Source organism: Brassica napus, chromosome C3 (genome assembly GCF_020379485.1).
Source record: "Brassica napus cultivar Da-Ae chromosome C3, Da-Ae, whole genome shotgun sequence".
Taxonomy (NCBI): domain Eukaryota; kingdom Viridiplantae; phylum Streptophyta; class Magnoliopsida; order Brassicales; family Brassicaceae; genus Brassica; species Brassica napus.
The window spans coordinates 59,377,482-59,398,304 of record NC_063446.1 but is presented as its reverse complement, the minus strand read 5'-3'; the positions used below and the strand labels follow the sequence as shown (position 1 = coordinate 59,398,304).

The following is a 20,823-nucleotide window of genomic DNA, read 5'->3' as shown; positions in this document are numbered from 1 at the left end:
ATAAAAATGTATGCAGTGACAGGAAGATATATATAAAGTTTACCGTCAATATCTCAGTGCTACACAAATTCAAATCACTTAAAATCCATAGTTATATGAGAGAAACCCGTGAGATAGATCTAATTTACACCTTATGAAGATTATTTTTTTCTGCTTACAAAGTACATCATTTACTTGTTGAAAGAGAAGCAATTTACAAAAAAAGGAACCTTGTTCTGGTATCTTATTTTCAAATGTGGGCCCCACTCATCACATTCCCCTACATCATGTATTGTAAATTTCTAATATTGGCATCAGCCAAAATAAACACTTACAAGTTACAACTACATCACGTAAGATATCTTACCTCAAACTTTTTTTTTTCATATCCGAGTGTCTTGGTCCCACCGTAGTGGTCCATACTAGAGACCGAAACGAGTAAGGACGCTGCCAGGACGTCACCATGTGGTTCACCGTGAACGGTCTTCGGTCTCGGACGCTAAAAAATCCGCAAGTAAATTCCCCAGTGACCGGATTTCGAACCCAGGTGGCAGAACTAACAGCTGTGAGAATTTACCACCAGAGCTAGAAGCTCCGGTTCTTACGTCAAACTTCGGATTGGGTCAAGAATAATTATACTCCATTTAATTACTCCCAATAATTCATTTTTATGAAATTCACGCTTTATATTGGTATGGTTGTTTTTATGGTAACACGTGAATTTAGATTAACTATTGAATGATATTTTTTAACAACACCATTAAAATGGTATGCATATAGTCTATAGCTGAGGAGTATGGAAAAAGCTAAAGTTGACTCGGATGTAAAATATTGGAAGCTCCAACTTCTTATATATGCTCAAAAGTTCAAAATAGTAGTAATGTATAAAATTGGGAATCGCAAATGTACTACTTTAACGCCTAAATATATGTTCATACGAAGAAATCTCGTAACAAGGCTAAATTGTCGATAAAACAACTAAAAACAGCTCAGTTTTGCTTGCTCCTCATCAAGACATCAACCATAGTATTGCTTTCTCTGCAAGAAATCTCTTCATCTAAGTTACTTTATCATCAAGAAACTCTCATTTAACTAACTTATTCACCAAGAAAACATCGACACTTAATTTTATTTGCACTAGATGCTAGTAATGTGATTTGGGCATGTTAGATGAAATAATCCACATGGTTATTTAAATACAGACATATATCTTCAGTATGAATTAAAAGGTAAAGCCTCTAGTTATATAGATGTCGTGAAAACAAGGGACTCGAGAACTCGACTTGTTGTAGTATTATATATCCTGTGAGTATAATTCAAGAAAGCCTTTCATTTAAGCAACTTTGCACTGTCAAATCTCAAAACATGTCGCAGCAAATTTTAGCAAAAAAAATTAAAATTAAAATCTCAAAACGTTGCGATGCTTGTTTACTGGAGAGCGCATCACGGATCATTTGTTTATCCTATTCTCTAAGAACATCATTATCTCACATACTCATTTAGAGGTTCTTAATCTTTTTTTAATAATTTTTAGTTGGAAAAATGGGTTTAAGAGACTTAGTTAAGAAACAGATATATTTGTGTGGTCCATTGCAAGTCTCTTATTTAAGGGTTCTTAAAAAAAAATATTAAACATTATTTTATTAAACTTCAAATTTATTTATTAAATTTTTAAACATAACATTTTAAACATAGATTTAAAATACAAGTAGAAACACAGCAAAAAAAAAACAAGAAGTCCAGATGATAAGAAAGAATGTGATAAAAACATTTTGTATACATATGCAAAAACACCAAAGCAGACAAAAATATTTTTCCAAATAAGTGATCAAAGATGGTGTCATTCAGCAATGGCGTACCTAATTCTGAAAGGAGATGGGTGGATTTGTGGTGGCTTCCAAGTGAACTCCACTAGGAGAAGTCCTTATCTGAGTTGTATCCGTAGATTAGCACAACATTATCGCATGCCATTTACTTGCAACTGATGCTATCGCTTGAGCTCTATGAGATATCTTCGTTGCTGCGTGCAGACATAAAATAATCACAACAACTTGGACCACCTCAGAGACCTGAAAACATAACCATCCCAAACTTTTAACATCACCATATAACAAGAAACCAAAGAAGAAACTAAAGCTCGACTCACCGCGAAATCACCACCGTTTATATACGTGATACGTCCGCTATACGCAGTGGTCTGGAAAAGCGTGGTAAACTGGCTAACAGTGACGACCAGAAACTGTAGAATCAGAAAGATTCGGAACCTGTGGCTTATCTTAGAGAGGTAATGACGCAAACGTATGTGCTTATCTCACAGAGTTCTGTAATAAAGGAAAAACATAAAAAAGGTTTCAGCTTTCAATTCAAAACAGGGGAGTGACAAAAGTACAAGCAATCTAACGGAGTTCTGTAATAAGGAAACACATAAAAGGTTTCAGCTTTCCGACAACCCATGAACTATCACAGAGTTCTGTAATAAGGAAAAACAAATAAAAAATGTTTCAACATTCATGCAACTAATGATCTGTCACAGAGATTCTGAACCAAAGATAGAAAGAATCACCGAGTTTGCTGAATATACTGAGCCTTGAGCCGTCCCATACGACCACTGAGCAGATCAATGAAGAGAAAATTTTGAATCTCATGCTTTCTCAAGTTATGAGAAACACAAAGAAGAGAGACGCCAGCTAAACACGCAGCGAGACGACGATGTTGAGCTCGAAACTCTTGTACTGATACCTCTCACAGTCTTTGCAAGGCCCTAGCTCCAACACTAAATTTGCTCCTTGCCTTAGCTTGCCTAAGCATAGAATCAACCAAAGTAGTTTTGCCATGATCAACATGAGCTACAATTGCTATATTCCTCACGTCATTCCTCCTCACCAACGTCTTCTTCTTCACGTCTATCATCCAAACAAAAAAAAAGTGATTTCCTTTAGAGAACCAATCAAAAGATAGAAGCTAAGTCCTTGAAATTCTATTGTCAGACTACAGACATAAGAAATCTTTGTCCTTTAAGTTTAACAATCTCACAATCAATCATTATCTTATCTTTTTCAATTCAAAGTGACAAAATTTAAGCTCAAAAACACTAAAACTACTGGAGGATGGTTCATCGTTTGACGGAGAGACAGAGAAAGTGGTGGTTTGATGGAGAGACAGAGCAAGTGATGGGAAGGTGAAGCGGACGGCTCCGGGGATTAAACCTTGCCTCTTTGCATCTGTAATCGCCTACACCTATCAAAAAGTGGGGTTCCTCGTCTCGACGGAATCGATCTCCATTTGGTTTAAGAGCTCCTCCAGCTGCGACGGAATCAATCTCCATCTCTGATTAGGAAACCTCAGAGAAAGCGGGGTTCTTCGTCAGCGACAGGGCATGGAAGAGGGTGAAGAAATTGTCTACCCAAAAAAGCGACGGATGGCATCAAGAGGCGTATCTTAGAGCATTGCATCTACAATGGTAGCTCTTAAGAAAATCCTCAATCTGGAGCCCACTTTCTTAGAGTTTGTGCAAAAAAGAATTCTTAAAATCCTTTGATAAGGATTGATCCTTACACTGTTTACGGGTCTCATTGACTACGAAGCGGCCCGTGAATTGTCATCTTTTTTTTTTTTTTTTTTTTTAAATCCAAAATATCTAAGATTAATCTGAAATGCCTTTGTGCTAAAGACTCCAATGAATTTCACCATTGCCAATGGTCTTATGTTGCCTAAAATTAGTTAAACAATAGACTTTATCTCATGTGGATATAAATCCAGTTCCTTCTTCTTCTCCTCCTCCTCTGCCCACTATCAAACTTCCCTACTGGCTTCTATCGGCTTATTTGAAGCATCTATATTTCTTTTTTGCTTCCTCATCTTCTATTACTTCCTCGTCAACAAACACTATGGCAACTTGCTCATCAAGAAATACCTTCAAAGATGCCCTTGGAACTGGCATGTTCTTGGGATGCTTCCAGCTGTGCTCATGAGGTTCAATCGGATTGATGATGCCATCTCTATCATTGAGAAAACCAACTTGACATTTCTATTCAAGGGTCTCTGGTTCAGTAGAATGGATGCGTTGATCACCGTTGATCCAGATAATATACATCATATATTGACCTCGAATTTCTCCAACTATGTCAAAGGACCTGAGTTCAAAGAAATATTTGATGTCTATGGAGATGCGATATTCAACCCCGATGGAGAGCTATGGAAAAATCTAAGAATGTCTTTTCAGGTCATCCTCCATCAGCAAGGTTTTCAAAACTTGTCACTGAGTGTCACAACAAGTAAACTTAAGGAACATGCTTCTTCCTCTTTTCAGTCGCTATTCAGAGGAAGGGACAATCGTGGACTTGCATGATTTCAATTAGGTTCATGTTCGATATATCCCTAATTTCAATTACCGGGTCTGATCCTCAGTCTCTATCCATTGAAATGCCAGAGGTTGAGTTTGCAAAGGCCTTCGATAATGCTGGGGAAGCCATTTTGTTTAGGAATTTCATACCAAGATTCTTGTGAAAGTTTCAAAGATGGATGGGACTGGGTCAAGAGAAGATGTTGCTAGAAGCTGGTGTAACTTTTGATAGAATCTGTGAGAAATACATTGATGCAAAGAGAGAAGAGATAAGATCACAAGGGATCGATCATGATCATTCCAATGGAGAAAGTGAAGATGTTTTAACATCTTACATAAAGCTAGATACAAGCAAGTACGAGCTCTTGGATCCAAGCAATGATAAGTTCATTGGAGAAACCCTTTTATCTTTCATTTTCGCAGGGAGAGTTACCACTGCCACTGCTATCACTTGGTTTTTCGGACTCCTCACAAAAACCCTAACGTGGAAACCAAGATTCGCCAAGAAATCACCACAAATCTACTGGAAGCTATTCAAGAGAGGTCATGGTCGGCTAGTGATCACAAAGAGTATTTTAACAAATTGGTATATCTACATGCAGCACTGTATGAAGCAGTGAGAATCTATCCACCAATTCCGTTCGAGCGCAAGTCTCCTATAAAATCAGATGTACTTCCCAGTGGACACAAAATCGATGCAAACTCTAACATTATCATCCCTATCTATGCGTTAAGGAGAATGAGATCCGTATGGGGAGAGGACGCGTGGGAGTTCAAGCCAGAGATGGATTTCAGAGACTGGAGGGTTCAGACATGAGCCTTCTTCCAAGTTTTTAGCATTTAACTCTGGTCCAAGAACTTGTCCTGGTAAGCATTTAGCTATGGTGACAATGAAGAACGTAGTAGTGGACATTAATCTTGTAAAAGGGCATAAGATTGAGCCAAAGCCTCGTTTTGCTCTTTAAATGAATCATGGGCTTAGAGTCACGCTTACTAAGAGATGTTCGGCTTGAATGAAATGTTAGAGCAATGATTAATGGGAGTTTTTAGGGTGGGGTTCTTATCGGAATATAAGAAACCGTCTCTTAACTTTTAACTAAAAAAATAAAAACCCTACCGTAAGAACCCCCATTAGACCATGATTAACCCCGGTCTCTTAACTGGGGTTCTTAGCTTCGGTTAAGAGATGGTTTTTAGTTTTTCTTAGATTTTAACTAAGAAAAACTAAAAATCATCTCTTAAATAAAAGATATATGAGCCGTCTTTTAGCCGAAAAGTGTAAAAAAAATATAAAAAAAATAAAAAAAAGTGTCAAATCATGAGTTAAGAACTTCTTCAGTAATCTATCGGTTATAGTATATAACAAGTAATAAGGTGCGTACGTGTTGTCCAAATGTACTTGCCTAATGGTTTTGCAAGGTTGGTATATTTGTGATTTGAGGAAGTTCACTTCTATCTTATTTTATTTCGTATTAATGAACGCTGAGCTGTTTATTTCTTATATGAAAATGTATTGCATTGTGCCTTAATAAGATACTAGGTGATAACTCGCGCCTTGCGCGAGATGAGATGATAAATTTGTATTTTGCGAGATAAAAAAACATTAAATCTGATTAATTTGGATATTAGTTTGTTTTGCATTGATTGTTTCGGGTGTTAATGAGGAGGATAAAGATTGGCGACGTTAATATAGTTGAAGTTTTTGATTTTATGGTCATAACCGGAAGACTATAACTACTTATTTGGTTTCATGTTATATGAAGTTTAGCCAATATTGATGTTAAGCTTTCATATCATATTAAAATTTCTAAACAGATACAAAATTAAATCAATTCGAGATAATTGTTGCGGAAAAAAAGAATTTAAAAAATACATTTCATTACAATTTAGTTAATAGTCAAATGAACCATTAAAATTCTGTTTTTTGTTTTCAAAATTGCTATAGATTTAGAAAGCTCACTTACGGTGAACATTTAACTGTATAAGTATTCACTTAAATTACATATATATATATATATATATATATATATGTATATGTAAAAATAAAAAAGTGATTGATAAATATATAAACATACCATTAATTAATATAGAAACCACTGTTTTGGTCAATATAACAATCGAAAGTTAATATGCTTACATAAAATTAATTAAAAATAAAATTGATTCGTCCTTTAATTTTTTTTTTCATATACAGAAAATCTAATTGTATACATAAACAATAACATTAGTACATATACAAATTGAGCCTGATGAATTTATCCTTATATTATGTTATAAATTGGCCCAATCATTTTTGAAATAATGTTTTAATGGTTCAACATATATTGTATAATAGGGTCTGCTTCAAAACAAATAAAGCCTAACATTTTAAATCATATTTTAGTTTTTTTTAGGCTCAGATTCTTAAAAATGTTTTCTAAATTATGGCCCATAACTTGGAAGTGATGTAGCGAAGAGAAAAAAATACGACTGGTGTTAAAAAAACAAAAAATAATGCCGATTGAAACCGTCGAGGGTTTCGTCCCCACGCGATAAACGACGGTACTTCGCAGACATTGTCTCTTTTCGTCCCCACGCGATAAACGACGGTACTTCGCAGTTATCGCAGCCATTATAGAAGAATGAGGGAAGAGTATTTAGGTTTTGCGTGATTGAGATGAGTAATAATGGTTTTGGTACGTGTGTGTTATATAAGAGTAAAATCCTAAGGCTTGTAACTTAGTTTCCTCCGCTAAAATCGAATTTATTATCAAATATTTTTGCCTTGGCCTGTACAAAACGATTTAATTATATTGCTAAACACGGTTATCTTCGTTGAAAATCATATATTTTTTGCCTTGGCCAGCAACCAACGAATTGGTTATATTCGCAGATTTCAATACACTTACAAACTCGGAACCGACCGGTTCGGTTCGGTAAACAAAAAATCAGAAGTTACAACAAAGGGATCTGTTTGCCTTCAGAATTACGGAGTTCTCACGTAACGTTGTCATAATGCTTCGGTGTTCTCAAGTAACAAACTAACGGTACGTTGAATACATTGTAGTGTCACAAATCCCTTTGGTTTTATCTCTTCTTGGGACTCTCTATACTCTTCTATATTTTTTATAGTTCAAGCATGCTCATAGTTTGACACATTGAAGAACAAAGTTATGTGAGAAGAAGAAGTCACGTTCAAGAACAACGTTAGACAGAGTAATGATACTCTTTATAGTTCAAGCATGCTCATAGTTTGCATATTCTTGCCACGAGTCTAAGTCTCATTATGACCAAGCACCATGACCTTACCATGATGCGTCATGTAATTGTTAGACAGAGTAATCACCGTCGAGCCCATTATAGCATCACTAAGCCAGTCTTCACAGTTAGACATCGAACAGTGATCAATCCAAACATGATTCCCTCTGAAGATCGACACACCATCACCGTCTTCTCCACCCGTAATGTCGTGGGGAGCTTCGCACCTTAGCGTTCCCACCTGGCTTGAAGTCATGTTTATGAATCCCGTGGATTATAATATTGGTCACGTACTGGATCGTCATGCAAGGCCCCAGCGATGTGCACGGACGCGCCACGACCGTCGATGGTCTTGAAAGAGTTCATGATGAGTTGTGATTTGAGATGAATGGTCATGTCTCGTTGGAAGATGATCCAGAGCGGCTCGTCTCGAACCACATCGTGTATTAACTTTCCGGGCTTAGGGGTCACTGGGTCGTCGTTTCCTGAGTCGGTCACCACGTAGAACTCCGAAGGTTTCTTTTATAACAGTGAGTTTGAAGTAAAAGGTGGGTAAGAAGGAAGAAGAAAGAACTCCGAAGCATTAGCTTTACGTGAGAACTCATAGCAAAATTTCCTGGAAAAGCTATAGATACATGTAGTTGGTTTTATTTTGGGAGAGTAAGGAAATTCTCTACGAAATCTGTTTACAGAACCGGTGAATAAGGAAATTTTTTTTAGAGGGTATCTCTCCAATGGACACGTGTCCAACTTGGTGTGAAAGCATTAACTACAATGCTTCTCTTTTAATATATAAGGGATAAAGTTTACGGTCAATATGTCGATGCTACCCGCTGGTTTTGATTATAACTACTAGGATAGTCGATATATATATGAGAGGAACTCGTGAGATGGATTACTTTAGATACTTCGTTGTTCTTACAAAGCGCACCTTCTTAATTAATTTAAGAAAACCAAATCACCTAAATTCATATAAACCTCATCAATCTTTGATTCATCAACCATTCGTTTAAGAAATTTTGAGACTTTCATGGTTGCTTTTTTTGGTAACGCGTGAATTTTAATTACCTATGAACTGACTTTTTAAAACAATTTCATCGTGTTACCAAAAAAAACAATTTCACAAAATATTATCTATATAGGTGAATAATATGAAAAAGAAACAAAAAAAGGTAAAAAAAATCCATTTATGAGTTAGGTTCTCAGTAAATCATACAATAATTCAAGATAAATTTAAATATATAGACTGTAATAATTGTATATGCATAAAATTTCATATAACAATAATTATAAAAAAAATGTACAAAATAGTCATATACGAGGAAATCTCATAATAATGCTAAATTGTCGACAAAGCAACTAAAAACAGTTCAATTTCGCGAGCTCCTCTTCAAGACATCATGATCAACCCCATGTTATTACTTTCTTACCAAGAAATCTCTTCATGCAAGTTACTTCATCATCAAGAAACTCTCATTACAATGCTAAATTGTCGACAAAGCAACTAGGAACACTTCAATTTTACTAGCTTCTAAATAAATACATAAACCCATGGTATTACTCTCTCAACAAGAAATCTCTTCTTCTAACTTTCTTACGCAATCTCATTAGTAACTTGTTCATCAATAAAAAACACTCAATTTTTTTTTTGCGCTGGATGTTATTAATGTGATCCGTGTATGTAGGAGAGACACTCACAGTCCAGCACGTTCTTTCGATGATTGTTAGATTAAACGATCCAAACATAGATTCAATGTGAATTAAGAGGTAAAGCCTTGTTATAGAAGTGTAGTGAACTCGACTTGTTGTTATATTACGTATCATGTGTGCATAATTCAACTTCATTTTTATGTTATCCTCTCAACACAAAATCGAAAATCTCTTAACTAATGGCGTTTATCTGTTTATTTGGAGCATTCCTAGCTTCTTTTTGCTTTTTTATCGTCTATTATTTTCTCAACAAGAAAACCTTTGGCTACTTGCACATCAAGAAAACCCTTCAAAGCTACCCCTGGAACTGACCCTTCTATGGGATGACTCCAGGTTTGCTTGTGAGGATCCACCGGATAAATGACAGTGTTGAGGTTCTCGAGAACTCTAACATGACGTTCCCATTCAAGGGACCATGGTTTGCTGGGAAAGATGTACTGATCACAGTCGATCCAGCTAATATACAGCATATAGTGACCTCAAACTTCTCCAACTACATCAAAGGTGCAGAGTTCCAAGAGATCTTTGAAGTTTGCGGAGACGGGATAATCAACTCAGACGCCGACCGAGCTAGCAAGCTGAAGAAGTGTTACCAGGCCCTGCTCCGTCATCAAGGGTTTCAGAGGGATTCAATGAGTATCACAACACGCAAGCTCAATGACGTGTTATTGCCTCTTTCAATCATTTATCAGAGGCAGGAACGGTCGTGGACTTACAAGATGTGTTCCGGAGATTCACGTTCGACACTACCCTAGTTACGATAACTGGGTCTGATCTAGATCTCTCTCCATTGAATTGCGTGAAAATGAGTTCGTTAAAGCATTAGACGATGTTGCGGAAGCGATTGTATATAGGCATTTTACACTAAGATTCATGCGGAACCTCCAAAAGTGGATAGGGTTTGGACCAGAGAAGAAGATGGTAGAAGCTGATGCAATAATTGATCGTGTTTGTGCAAAATATATATCAGCTAAGAGAGATGAGATACAACAAGGGACTAGTAGTCACCATGAGGATGTTTTAACTTTCTTCATAAAACTAGACACAACCAAGTACGAGCTCTTGAATCCCATTGATGATAGAACAAGTGAGTGAACGACAAAATTCTCTCTCCTGCGATTTTCCTCCCAGACACGCTTTTTGAGAAAGTTTGTTAACCGCTGGTCTCCTTGATACCATCCTTTAACCAGTGTTTTATTCTCCGTTCAGTCTTTTATTCCCTGTAAAATTCAGTCTCCTTTTCAAAAAGGTTTCCGTTTAGAGAAGTAACCAACGGTCCATAGACAGTTCTCATCTCCGACCACCACATCTGACCGTAGTTCACTCGGGTTCAGCCCCCGACGGTCGTCGGCGGGTCAGCCAGGACTTCCTGTGCCTCTCCTTTACTTCTCCTACAGAACACCTGCTTAGGTCATTGATAGAGTCTTGATACTCGCAACTCAACGAACACGAACTCTTGTATTATAAATCTCCAGAAACGTTTACATTTTGAGGTATGAACTAAACAAGTACTCTCATAACGAATACAAGTTCAATCCATCGATCTCATGGCGATCGAGAGCTCAAGACTCATGTCGTCTATGAACATACAACATCAAAGCATAAAAATGAATAAAGGAATTGAATTCTCTATATAAGCTGATCTTCAGTCTTGAGGCTCATCCGTAACTGCAAAGCCTCTGAAAGGTTCAGAAGGTTCGCCAAACACTTTTAAACTCTCAACGACTCCCTCCACGTCACCTTCATTTAAACTTCCTCTGTTCTTCTTCCTGCGCACGAAAGCCTGATGGTACCTATCAATACCTCGCCCATCGAAACCAAGCTTGCCCTCAAGCTTGTAAGAAGGAAAACGTGCTACAAACTCCCTTGAAGACATCCAAGAATCATCCGTCGAAGGTCTGTCCTTCCAATGCACCAATAACTCCAAACGACCCTTCACATCAAAACGTTTAGCCAAAACATCCAAAGGAAACAATTCATCAAACTTCTCTCCCAAGCAAACCGGAGGTAAAGAAGAAACTACCACATGATCCCCCAAAGCCGTTTTAATCTGAGAGATATGAAACACTGGGTGGATGCGAGACCCCACCGGCAAGTCCAGTTTGTACGCAGCATTGCCAATCCTCTCAAGTATTTTGTATGGCCCATAAAACTTGGCTGCCAGCTTCTGACAGAAACGACGAGATGCCGACTGCTGACGATACGGTCTAAGCTTGAGATACACCATATCACCTACTGCAAGTTCCACCTGACGTCTATGCTTGTCGGCCTGACGCTTCATCAACTCCTGAGCTCGTAATAAGCATTCCTTCAAGTACTGCAACAGCGCATCCCTCTGTAATAGAGACTCCTCCAAATCAAAGTTCTTAGTCGAGCCATGTTCAAACATCACCAATGCAGGCGGATCGCGACCATACATCACTTTAAAAGGAGTTGCCTTCAGAGACGAATGAAACGAAGTATTATACCAATATTCCGCCCAACACAGAAACTGAGACCATGTCTTCGGATGAGCCGAGGCGTAACAACGCAAATAAGTCTCTAAACAACGATTAAGAACCTCTGTTTGACCATCGGTTTGAGGGTGGAAGGCAGTGCTGAACTTCAGACTCGTCCCAGCCAACTTAAAACAATCACGCCAAAAGTTACTCAGAAACAAACGATCTCTATCAGAAACAATACTGCTTGGAAAACCATGCAGACGCACAATCTCTTCAACAAATTTCCGCGCAACATCCGCAGAAGTAAAAGGATGTTTTAACCCAATAAAATGAGCTCCTTTACTTAAACGATCTACCACCACCAAGATAACATTCACTCCCCCAGATGTTGGTAATCCCTCGATAAAATCCATGTTGATATCTTCCCAAATCCGGTTTGGTACAGGCAAGGGTTGTAGTAGCCCCGCAGGAGAAAGAATCAAATATTTATGAGTCTGGCATACCTCACACTCAGCAACATAAGTCTGAACTTGCTTCTTAATCCCTTTCCAAGTAAAAGAATTCTGAATACGCTTTAGTGTCTTTACCACACCAGAATGCCCACCTACCTTAGCATCATGACACTCATGAAGAATCAAATCAATAAACCGAGATGTCCTTGGTATCACCAACCTCTGCTTCGACCATAATCTCCCCTCAATCACCGTCAACTTCTTTGAAACCAACCTCTTCGATGTCAACTGCGATATTATACTCTGAATAGACACATCCTCTGCAATCTCACGATACAAATCTTCCCACTGAATGATCCGAGGAACAGTTAATGCCAATAATAAGGAAGAAACTGCCATACACCGTGATAAACCATCTGCTGCTTTATTCTCACATCCAAGCTTGTAAAAAATCTCAAAATCAAATCCCAACAAACGAGTCAACCACCGATGATATTCCATATTAACTTCTTTCTGTTCCAACAAAAACTTAATGCTTCGCTGATCTGTATGAACCTGAAATTTCTTGCCCAAACGATAATGTTTCCACTTCCTTACTGCCATGACAATTGCCATAAGTTCCCTCTCATACGCCGGTTTACTCTGCTCTCTCTCCGTTAATGCAAGCCTAAAATAAGCAATTGGCTGCTTATCTTGCATTAGAACAGCCCCCACACCAAAATCGGAAGCATCAGTCTCCACCACAAACACTTTAGTAAAATCAGGTAAGGCAAGAACAGGAGCGTTAGTCATTGCAAGCTTCAAACGCTCAAAAGTTCTTTGCGCTTTGTCAGACCACAAGAACATCTCTTTCTTCAGCAACGATGTCAGAGAGCGAGCTATAGTCCCATAATCCTTCACGAATTTGTGATAATACCCTGTCAACCCCAGAAAGCCACGCAGTTGCTTAACAGACTTTGGTGTCGGCCAATTACTCATCGCAGCTGTCTTCTGACTATCTGTTCCTACTCCAGCTTGAGAAATAATATGCCCCAAATACTCCACTTGAGAGACACCAAATGAACATTTCTTCTGATTCGCAAATAGCTTCTGGTCCCTAAGAACTTGCAGAACCAACTCCAAGTGTTGAAGATGTGAGCTTACTGATTTACTATACACCAAGATGTCATCAAAGAAAACCAAAACGAAGTCCCGGAGGAATGGTTTGAAGATCTTATTCATTAATGCCTGAAATGTAGCAGGAGCATTAGTCAATCCAAAAGGCATAACTAAAAACTCATAATGACCCTCCACAGTACGAAAAGCGGTCTTGTTTATATCTTCCTCCCTCATGCGGATTTGATGGTAACCTGATCTGAGATCCAATTTGGAGAACACACAAGCGCCATGTAATTCATCTAGTAACTGATCAATCACAAGTATTGGATACTTGTCTGGAACGGTAGCCCTATTAACTGCTCTGTAGTCAACACAAAAACGTACACCACCATCTTTTTTCTTGACTAAGAGCACAGGACTGGAGAAAGGACTGATACTTGGTCTGATAATCCCTGAATCCAACATTTCTTTGACCATTCTTTCCATCTCCACCTTTCGAGTATGAGGATAACGATATGGTTGAACCGAAACTGCAGACACTCTTGGAACCAATGTAATTGCGTGCTCCTGCCCACGAATGGGAGGTAAGCCCACCGGTAAAGCAAAAATGTCTGCAAAACGATCCAAAACAGCTGGGAGTTCTTCAATTATATCTGGTACTAAGGATGTCATTGCTGTAGCAGAAAACTGCACTTCTCTTCCAGGTAGTCCACTAGAGCGATTAGGAGCCAATGACTTGAGAGAGAATTTACTGTTGTGTAACTCCTGATCTCCCAACAAAGTAATTCTCTCCCCTCGGTAGATGAAAGTGAGTTCCTGCTGCTTCCAATCAACTTCACATCTACCCAAGGTTTCCAGCCATTGAACACCCAAAATGACATCAACACTTCCCAGTTCTAAGGAGATAAAGTCTGATGTGAAGTCAGTATCTTGTAGAACAAAAGTAACTGCGCGGCATACTCCCAATGCGTTGACAGTTACTCCATTCCCTAACAACACATCTAGGCTACAATCTGCAGAAACTTTCAAATGTAGCCTCTTCACAACTGATGGTGAAATGAAGTTGTGGGATGCTCCACTATCGAGCATGAAAATTACCTCCTTATGATTAATTCTCCCTCGCATCTTAGTTGTCTTTGGAGAAGAAATCCCAAGAAAAGAATTGTATGATAAAGTCATCAACTCTTGTCCCTGTTTAACGTCGTCACAAAGAAGTACCTCATCCTCTTGATCTAAAACTTCAACTTCCCAACCATTTAGTAAAGATAAAATACGCAATTCCTTGTTAGGACAGACGTCAGCATGAGCACGAGACCATGGAGCTTTACATTTGAAACAAATCTTTGCCCTCCTCATCGCATCCAACTCAGCATCGGAATATTTCTGGCGTGGTCTTTGAGAAGCTTGACCCTGACTTGAAATGTCCTTAAGTGGCAAGGTATCACCTTTGTGCTTATCATTAGATTGCCATTTCGACGCCACTGTTGTCTGCTTCTCATTTGAATACTGGCGTCGTTGAGTATTGTTTGTTGAAGAAGACACATTGCTAACCACTTTGCAGAACATACTTTGCTGAGATGTAATTTTGTAACCCTTGAGGATCCTTTATCCTTATAACTTATTTCATCTCAGTGCTCAAACCATTATAGAAGATTCGTTTTAACAAATGATCAGATAATCCCGGAACCTGAGCTGACAATGTTTCAAACGCAGATACATACTCAGTGATTGATCTAGTCTGCTTCAAAGCAAATAACCTCGTCTCTGGTTCATCGTCAATTGATTCTGAAAACCAGATCAACAACCTTTGTTTAAAATCATTCCAACTCTGAAAACCCCCTCGACGTCTCACCCAACCATACCACTTCTTTAATGCTCCTTGTAAGCACAATGGAACCAAATCCATCTTCGCCTCATCACTGTATCTTTCAAGAGCACAAAAGTACTCAATATCTCCAATCCACTCAGAAACACCAGAACCATCACAACAAGGCATCTCCACTTTTTTTAACATAGATTCACGACTCGCTAAATTCAATCCCTCAGATCGATAACCTAGCGGGAAACTTCCATCTCGTTCCGATAAAGAAGGATATACCTGAGGCGGTTGTCGTAGAGATTCCGAAGGTGGAGGACTCTCTCGGAACGGCATCTTCCCAATCGATTTCATCATCGCTTGAACCGAAGAATTTAGCTCCTTCATCGTCGATTGGAGTGAATCCACCGTTGAATTCGTAACTGTATGCTCCTTCGTCAATCGAGTCACACTCTGCGCCAGCTCGTAAACCTGCGCTTTCCATTCCGCTTCCACATCGTCAAAATCCTCTTCTTCACCCGATCGCAACGTCGGAGGTATCCCGGCCATCGTTGCCGCCGTATACAAACTTTTCACCGCACCAATGATAGAGTCTTGATACTCGCAACTCAACGAACACGAACTCTTGTATTATAAATCTCTAGAAACGTTTACACTTTGAGGTATGAACTAAACAAGTACTCTCATAAGGAATACAAGTTCAATCCATCGATCTCATGGCGATCGGGAGCTCAAGACTCATGTCGTCTATGAACATACAACATCAAAGCATAAAAATAAATAAAGGAATTGAATTCTCTATATAAGCTGATCTTCAGTCTTGAATTTCATCCGTAACTGCAAAGCCTCTTAAAGGTTCAGAAGGTTCGCCAAACTCTTTTAAACTCTCAACGACTCCCTCCACGTCACCTTCATTTAAACTTCCTCTGTTCTTCTTCCTGCGCACGTAAGCCTGATGGTACCTATCAGTCATCCTCTTCTTTGATACTGGATCCCTTAGCTATGGTGGATTTCTAGAGAAGGGTGTAGTCATTTGGGTTGTTATAACCTCTGAGATCTCTCAGTGTCGACAATATTACAGCGCATTCAAGTCCGAGCATTTATCACAACTACTTTGAGAAGATCTTGGCAAGTGGGTCACATCTACAAGTTGGATTGGTATAATTCTGGCATTAACTGCGCACAACAATAATTCTACAGAGCAATCTTTTCTGCTACCTATAAATATCCAGATCTACTATCTTGGTATCGAAATGTCGAGACGCTTCAGTAGATCAGAGAAAGGAAAGGGGCAGGCTCCCGCTGACCAGCCTCCTAAAAGACTTCCGGTGCGAATACCGACAAATGAAAATGAATATTTGGTTGAAGCCAACAGGCTAACAATTATTGGAAGAGTTACAAATCCTCAGATTCAGAGACATAGAACTGTTATTGATTTCATGACTCAAATATGGAATCTCGAAGGAAGAATAGAAGGAAGGGTCTTAGGACTTGATAAATTTCAGATCAAGTTTAAAACAGAATCGGAACTCTTCCAGGTTCTTGAGAAGGGTCCATACCACTACAAAAGATGGATGCTACTACTACAACAATGGGAACCCACAGTGTCAGATCAGTTCCCCTCCAAAATCTCCTTTAATGTTAGGATTCATGGCATACCACTGCACTACTGGCATGAAGGCACCATTCTCACTATTGGAAAAGAGCTTGGTAGCTGTACCATTAGAGATGAAAAGGAAGCAAAGATCTGGGTGGAGGTTAATGGGTTGGAACCTTTGATCATGAAAATAGGGATAGAGCTCCCCACTGAAGATGTAACCGAAGTGGAATTTGAATATATCAAACTGGAGAAGCACTGCTTCTCGTACTTTTCCCTCTTCCATGAGGAATCTGATTGCCCCCACAGGCCCAGTCATGCTCTACCCCCGAAAGAAAGGAAACTGGGTATTACGCAGTGTATTGCTCTTCAAAGGATCGAGGCGGAGAAAAAACAGCATGATGACAGACGAGGATACAGTAGAAGTGATGTTCCTCGGACCACCTTTAAACCAAGTTCTGATAGCCGCTCTTACTCAAGGAGAGAAGTAAGCAGAGTTGATAGTGGAAGATATTACGCTCAAAAGGAAAATCAGACCAGAGAGCACTCTATATTATCTAGAACTGCAAGATCAAATTCAGCCTACTACAGGAATAATGCTCCATCATTTCAGTATCAGGCTGTGGAACGGAATCGAACCAGCTCTGGTTCTTCTGCCTCTTGCCAGATTTCTATGCCGCAACCTGTTGCACCTGAAACACGAGGCGATACCCCAAACAACCCTGGAACATATCCACATAATGTCCAAAGTGGTGAGATCACACCTACGCGTACCTTGAGAGAACGCTTAGGCCCCACATCAGCTGGTACTACTTCAGGTTCCAAAGAGCGAAGATCTGCTTTGGCTCGCATATCAGAACCACCTGCCACAGCAGAGCAACCAGCGAGGAGAACTCCGAGTTTTGAATCTGGTCGCTTACAACTCAATGATAACAGAGCAACTGAGGCAGCCACTGATCAAGGTAACATGGAACCGCTCTCTGAGGAAAGGTTGCCTGCTACTCTTCGTCTGGGATCAAGTATCATGGCCCCGCCTACGCGAAGAGGAGTAATCCCAATTGCCCCCCATAGCAAGGCAGCGGGCAAGAGAAAGGTATCTAAGACTCCAAGGAGAGTTGTTAGAAGCCCGCGCTTGATACAAAGCATAAGAAAACCAACTGAAGCACGCTCAACTACAGTAACCAAAAGGCGGCTGGTGGTCGATAAAGATCCCACTCTACCTTGTAATAAGGCAGGAACTAGCAATGCAGTGTCCAGTAGACTGAGGAAGAAGAATGGACAACCAACTACGGTGTTTATACCGGGAATTACTAGAGGTGGGGTGGATTTTCAGCCCCATCAAAGCTCTCTTCCTTAGCTATTCTAAGCTGGAATTGTCAGGGACTTGGGAGCGTCCAGACAATCCGGCGTATAAAGGAGATCCATAAGAATATGGCTCCTAATGTTATGTTTTTCATGGAGACAAAAAACGATGATGAGTTCATTAATAAAAAACTTCAAAGTCTCCGTTTCTCCCACTACTTTTCAGTTCCACCAATAGGCCTTAGTGGCGGTCTTGCTCTATTATGGAATGATGACACTGATATCACGGTTCTTGAATCTTCTCCCAACGTTATCGACACAAGAATTGTGTATAAAGGAGTCACTTCCTTTGTCTCATTCATATATGGACCCCCTTCTCATGAAAACAGGACATCTTTCTGGAGCAAGCTAGACGGGATAGGACAGGGAAGGCAGGACCCTTGGCTTATCACCGGGGATTTCAATGACATCCTTAACAACACGGAAAAGAACGGAGGACCAACTCGACCTGAAGGGTCCTTCACCGCCTTCAGATCATTTGTGGCAACAAACGGTCTATGGGATCTCAATCATACAGGAGAGCAGCTCTCTTGGCGTGGAAGCCGTCACACTCATTTCATCCGCTCGAGACTGGATCGCTCCATGGGGAATTGTGCATGGTCTGAAGCCTTTCCCATGGGTAGATGTCGATACTTACGCTTTGAGGGGTCTGATCACATGCCCTTAATGTCTTACTTCAACTCCGAAAGAACAAAGAAGAAAGGCATGTTCCGGTTCAATAGAGCTCTAACGGAACAGGAAGAAGTCACTTGCCTAGTTGAAGCATCATGGAACTCTTCTCTACTTGATACTGTGATAGCAAAACTAAATGCCTGCAGAAGGAGTATCATTCAGTGGGCAAAGGAGAAACAAGAACAGAGTAACATCATCATCAAACGTAACCAACAGGCGCTGGAGATGGCTTTGTCGAGCCCAACTCCAGATACTGCTCTCATTGAGAATCTAAATGCTGAACTACGTAGTGCATACATGGCAGAGGAACAATTTTGGCAACAGCGTAGTAGAATCCAGTGGCTCAAGCAAGGGGATAGGAACACCGGCTTCTTTCATGCCGCGACTAGAACGAGACGAGTTATCAACTCTATCCCGGTTCTGGAGGATGATCAGGGAGGCGCAGTCTATGAAGAAACATATATTGCTCGAGTGATCTCTGACTACTTCACTCGCATTTTTACATCAAATGGCAACAACTCCTTTACACAAATTCAAGGACTCCTTTCGCGGAAAGTTACTCCTGAGATGAATGCCGCGTTGACTGCCATACCGAGTGATTCGGAAATTCATGATGCTGTGAAATCTATTAACGGAAACAAGGCCCCGGGACCAGATGGGTTTTCAGCTACCTTCTACCAATCTTATTGGCATATTGTGGGACCTGATGTGATAAGAGACGTAAGGAACTTCTTCATCTCGAGTCACCTGAATCCCCAGCAAAATGAGACCCACATTAGGCTTATACCGAAGGTGACAGGAGCTCGAACGGTTGATGAGTACCGACCAATAGCTTTATGCAACACCCATTACAAGATTATTGCAAAGATCCTCACCAGGAGACTAAAACCACTGCTACCCCTCCTAATCTCGAACACGCAATCAGCTTTTGTAGCGGGAAGAGCAATCCAAGATAACGTGCTCATCACTCATGAAACTCTCCACTATTTGCGAACGTCTGAAGCTAAGAAGCGATGCTCGGTGGCTGTGAAAACGGACATGAGCAAAGCTTATGATAGGATTGAGTGGACCTTTGTTTAGGAAGTATTGGAAATGCTAGGGTTCGATGCAATATGGATATCTTGGATCATGATCTGTATCGAGTCTGTCTCATACTCCTTTTTAATAAATGGAGCACCTCAGGGATCAGTGATGTCTCGAGTTTTAACCCGATTATCTAACTGCAAGTGCACAGTAAAGTACGCAGTAGTAATGCGGGATCGAATCCACAGGGACCGATGATCACACGTAGAGTTGCAGACAAGTTAATAGCTACAGCGAACGAAGATATATTTTTGATGGTTTTTATTTAATTTTCTTAGGTGTCACAAAACATAAACAAGCATGTAAAAAGATGATTTAAATGATTTGAAAACTATTTTAAAACAAACGTTGGGCATTGGGAATTCTCAGAGATTTCTTTTTAATCAAGATACAATTAATGGAAGACACAGGGATATATTAAGAACCGTCTAGAACTCAAACACGATATTAGAATTAACCTACCTTCGTAGCGCTAATTCTCTATGTTATAGAAATCTCCACACTAACTTCCGCTGAGTTTCAATTTCTAAACAAGCATTAAGAACAGGTTCAATATGTTCACAAAGCGCAATAACATCAACTTCCGAGGGTTAAGGACACTTTGCTCATCTAAAGTATTTTCGGAAGTTCAAACAATCACTTTCGGTGCATCAAACAATCTGAAATCATGAACTAAGTGATCAATTCAGTTCAAGCAGTAAGAAATCCATTAGATGAAGAACCAAAACGTAATCCCTTAGTCTACACACGTTTTATGGATCAAAACATCAAGAAATCCCCTATGAGAACCCCTAAACCCAACTAGATGACTACTCACACATAACTAAGCAAGAACAAAACGATTTTGATGAAGAAAACATGATAAGATTGTATTAAAACAGAGTAAAGGTTCAGAAGATCTTCTCCAAATGGTTTTGAGATGAACTCCTTTACAAATCTTCACAAATCACACAAAACAAGTACAAAACTCTCAAATCTCTCTCAAGAACTTGTAAATCTCCTTCTTGGTCGCCCCTGGTCTTTTTCTGAGTCCC

At 39.6% G+C, this 20,823-nt stretch overlaps 1 protein-coding gene, 1 long non-coding RNA gene and 2 pseudogenes across 5 annotated transcripts; 2 read left to right on the top strand and 2 right to left on the bottom strand.

Moving 5' to 3' along the window:
- Nucleotides 1-11: 11 nt before the first annotated feature.
- LOC106392076 lies at nt 12-3,452 on the bottom strand. 4 transcript variants are annotated; one of them, XR_007320420.1, is made up of 5 exons: nt 2,543-3,452; nt 2,126-2,300; nt 1,839-2,048; nt 347-564; nt 12-259 (listed from the first exon to the last, which is right to left on the bottom strand). It is a non-coding gene; the product is annotated as an uncharacterized LOC106392076 (long non-coding RNA). The 4 variants fall into 4 exon arrangements; XR_007320419.1 differs by having other exon boundaries at nt 12-564; nt 2,543-3,439; XR_007320418.1 differs by lacking the exons at nt 12-259; nt 347-564 and adding an exon at nt 802-1,017 and having other exon boundaries at nt 2,543-3,438.
- A 203-nt stretch (nt 3,453-3,655) lies between these two features.
- Nucleotides 3,656-5,334, top strand: LOC106393564 (annotated as a pseudogene).
- A 1,268-nt stretch (nt 5,335-6,602) lies between these two features.
- Nucleotides 6,603-8,563, bottom strand: LOC106378586 (annotated as a pseudogene).
- Nucleotides 8,564-9,591: 1,028 nt separating this feature from the next.
- Nucleotides 9,592-10,363, top strand: LOC106395798 (alkane hydroxylase MAH1-like). Its single transcript, XM_048749831.1, has 2 exons — nt 9,592-9,932; nt 10,048-10,363. The coding sequence occupies exons 1-2, from the start codon at nt 9,592-9,594 to the stop codon at nt 10,361-10,363; spliced, it is 657 nt and encodes a 218-aa protein (XP_048605788.1).
- The last annotated feature ends 10,460 nt before the right edge of the window (nt 10,364-20,823 follow it).